The following is a 1997-nucleotide window of genomic DNA, read 5'->3' as shown; positions in this document are numbered from 1 at the left end:
CTCCGCGCGTGGCACTTTTTTTGGGGGGGGGGGGCGGCGCACGCGGCGCACGCGGCGGCGTCGCCGGTGCGCAGCCCGCTTTTTGCGGCCTTCAGGCGTGCGAGACACCAGCAGCGCGGCGCCAAACTATCCTGGCGCGGGCCCCAAGCCCCGCGCCCGGCTGATGGACCTCCGCAGACCGAAACGAACTGTTTATCAGCCCCCGCGGCCCCTCACACCAGGCCTCGGGGGTTAAATGCCAGAGCGACATCCGCACACGTCCTCAATCCTCTTTGAACAACAAGCGCAGCCGGGCGGGGCTCGCGCGGCCGCGCTGCACCCCTTTCCCTCTTACCCCTTACCCTGAGCTCCTGCCCCTCCGCGCTCGCATCAAACCCTACCACTCCCTGCTGATCCAAACGGCCCCGCTAAAACCCTAAACCCTACACCCAGGCTCCAAGCCGCTGTTCCGCCTGGCGGCCCACGACAAGCCCGCCTGCGCCCTCAGCTTCTGCCCGGCCGCCCCCGGCCTCCTCGCGACCGCGAGCACGGACAAGAAGGCGAAGCTCTGGGACGTCACCGGTGACGCCCCGAAGCTTCTCGCCAGCAAGGACGCCGGCCTGGGCGCAATCTTCACGGCGGGCTTCTGCGGCGCAGACGCGCCGCACCTGCTGGCGCTCGCGGGCGCCAAGGGGACGGTGGGCGTGTGGGACGTGCGGAGCGCGGGGGCGGTCGCGGCGAGGTGGCCGGAGCTCATGCGGGACGCCCCGCCGGAGGGCGCGGGGGCGGCGGGCGCGCCGTGACGGGGCGCCTTGGAATTCAGGAGGCGCTGCGATTGCGCCTTGCAGTCTTTGCAGTTTGTTGGGGTTTGGGCTTTGCTTGATTCCTGAGTGTGAGTTTTTTTTGTGTAGAGTGAGTTTTTTTCTTTGGTTCTTTCGTCAAAGGCAAGTGCCGATATGTGTGCCTTCATTCGCACGCGCCCACCATGAGCGGCCGCCTGCCCTGCCTTATCTCAAGCGGCCCTGCGCCCCAGAGCGCCTCGTTGCCACCTCCCATCCCCTGGGTGGCCTTGTAACCCTGCGGATCGGATGTGTCTTGGGCTCTCTTGCTTTTGGGGTCGGCTGCCAGCAGGAGCATGTCCAGTTCACCCCAAAACGATCCACTGTGTTCTGGGCGCAACACAAAGCTGCAGCGATGCGGCGCTTTCGATGACGTCACCCACCCCTGTCAGTGACGCCACCATCCCAAGGCCCCTGTCATTTGATACTGTGAGGGTGGTTACTCAGGCCGTCGCAGTCGGGAACCCACCCGCCAGCTGCGGGTGCTGCGGATGGCCCCTGTGAAGAAGAGGGCTGCGCACGCGCGCGCAGGCCGACGCGCCCGCACCCGCGGGGCCGCGCGGCGCCCCAGCGCGGCACGGCCCGAAAATGCGGCTGGGCGGACGGGGCTGGGCCGCGCGGCGCGGCGGCGCGCGCCGCAGGGGTGAGGGTGTCGCGGGCGCTGGCGCAAAAGGGTTAAAAACAGGCCATGCGTAGGTGCATGCAGACGCTTCAAGAGCACACTGCTCTCCCGCACAAAACCGAAAGCCGGGCGGCCGACGCCGCTCCCGGCGGCCCGAGGGCGGCCGTGCCGGCGGCGCCAGAGGCGGGGTCGCGGCGAGAGAAGGGGGGCCGCGGCCCTGCTGGATCGCCCTGGTGGCGGCTTGCTCGGCGCTTGGGGCCAGCAGGGGCCACGGTCAGGAGGTTGATAGTCAGATTGGGGCAAAAGCGGGGTCTAAGGAAAGTGGGAAGGGGCACAGGGCCGCAGGCGTCTGGCGGGCGCCGCCCGACAAAAACAGGGGGCCGCGGCTGGAGTAGCCCCTGATGGGTCAGAGGCAACAAATGCTGCGGCAACAGCGCACGGAACAGGCGCGCCGTGCGCCGCGCGGCGTCGCCGTTCAGTCCCGCCGCGGCCGCACGCGCCTGTCGTCCCCAAACCCATCGTGCGCCCCCTCCCGCAGCCGCCCCGCGCCGCGCGGC

The 1997-nt window shown here is 69.4% G+C and overlaps 1 protein-coding gene across 1 annotated transcript in view; it reads left to right on the top strand.

The window, feature by feature from the left end:
- Positions 1–782, top strand: part of MNEG_11815 (hypothetical protein) — a gene marked incomplete at both ends in the record, with an annotated part of 3191 nt that extends 2409 nt beyond the window's left edge. The window contains one exon of the mRNA XM_014039712.1: positions 433–782. Within this exon, the coding sequence (XP_013895166.1) occupies positions 433–782 (350 nt within the window). The remainder of the gene's footprint in view (positions 1–432) is intronic.
- Positions 783–1997: the final 1215 nt, after the last annotated feature.

The sequence above is a fragment of the Monoraphidium neglectum genome (assembly GCF_000611645.1).
Source record: "Monoraphidium neglectum strain SAG 48.87 unplaced genomic scaffold scaffold02921, whole genome shotgun sequence".
Classification (NCBI taxonomy): domain Eukaryota; kingdom Viridiplantae; phylum Chlorophyta; class Chlorophyceae; order Sphaeropleales; family Selenastraceae; genus Monoraphidium; species Monoraphidium neglectum.
The sequence above is the reverse complement of the archived record's forward strand: the minus strand, read 5'-3'. Positions and strand labels throughout refer to the sequence as shown.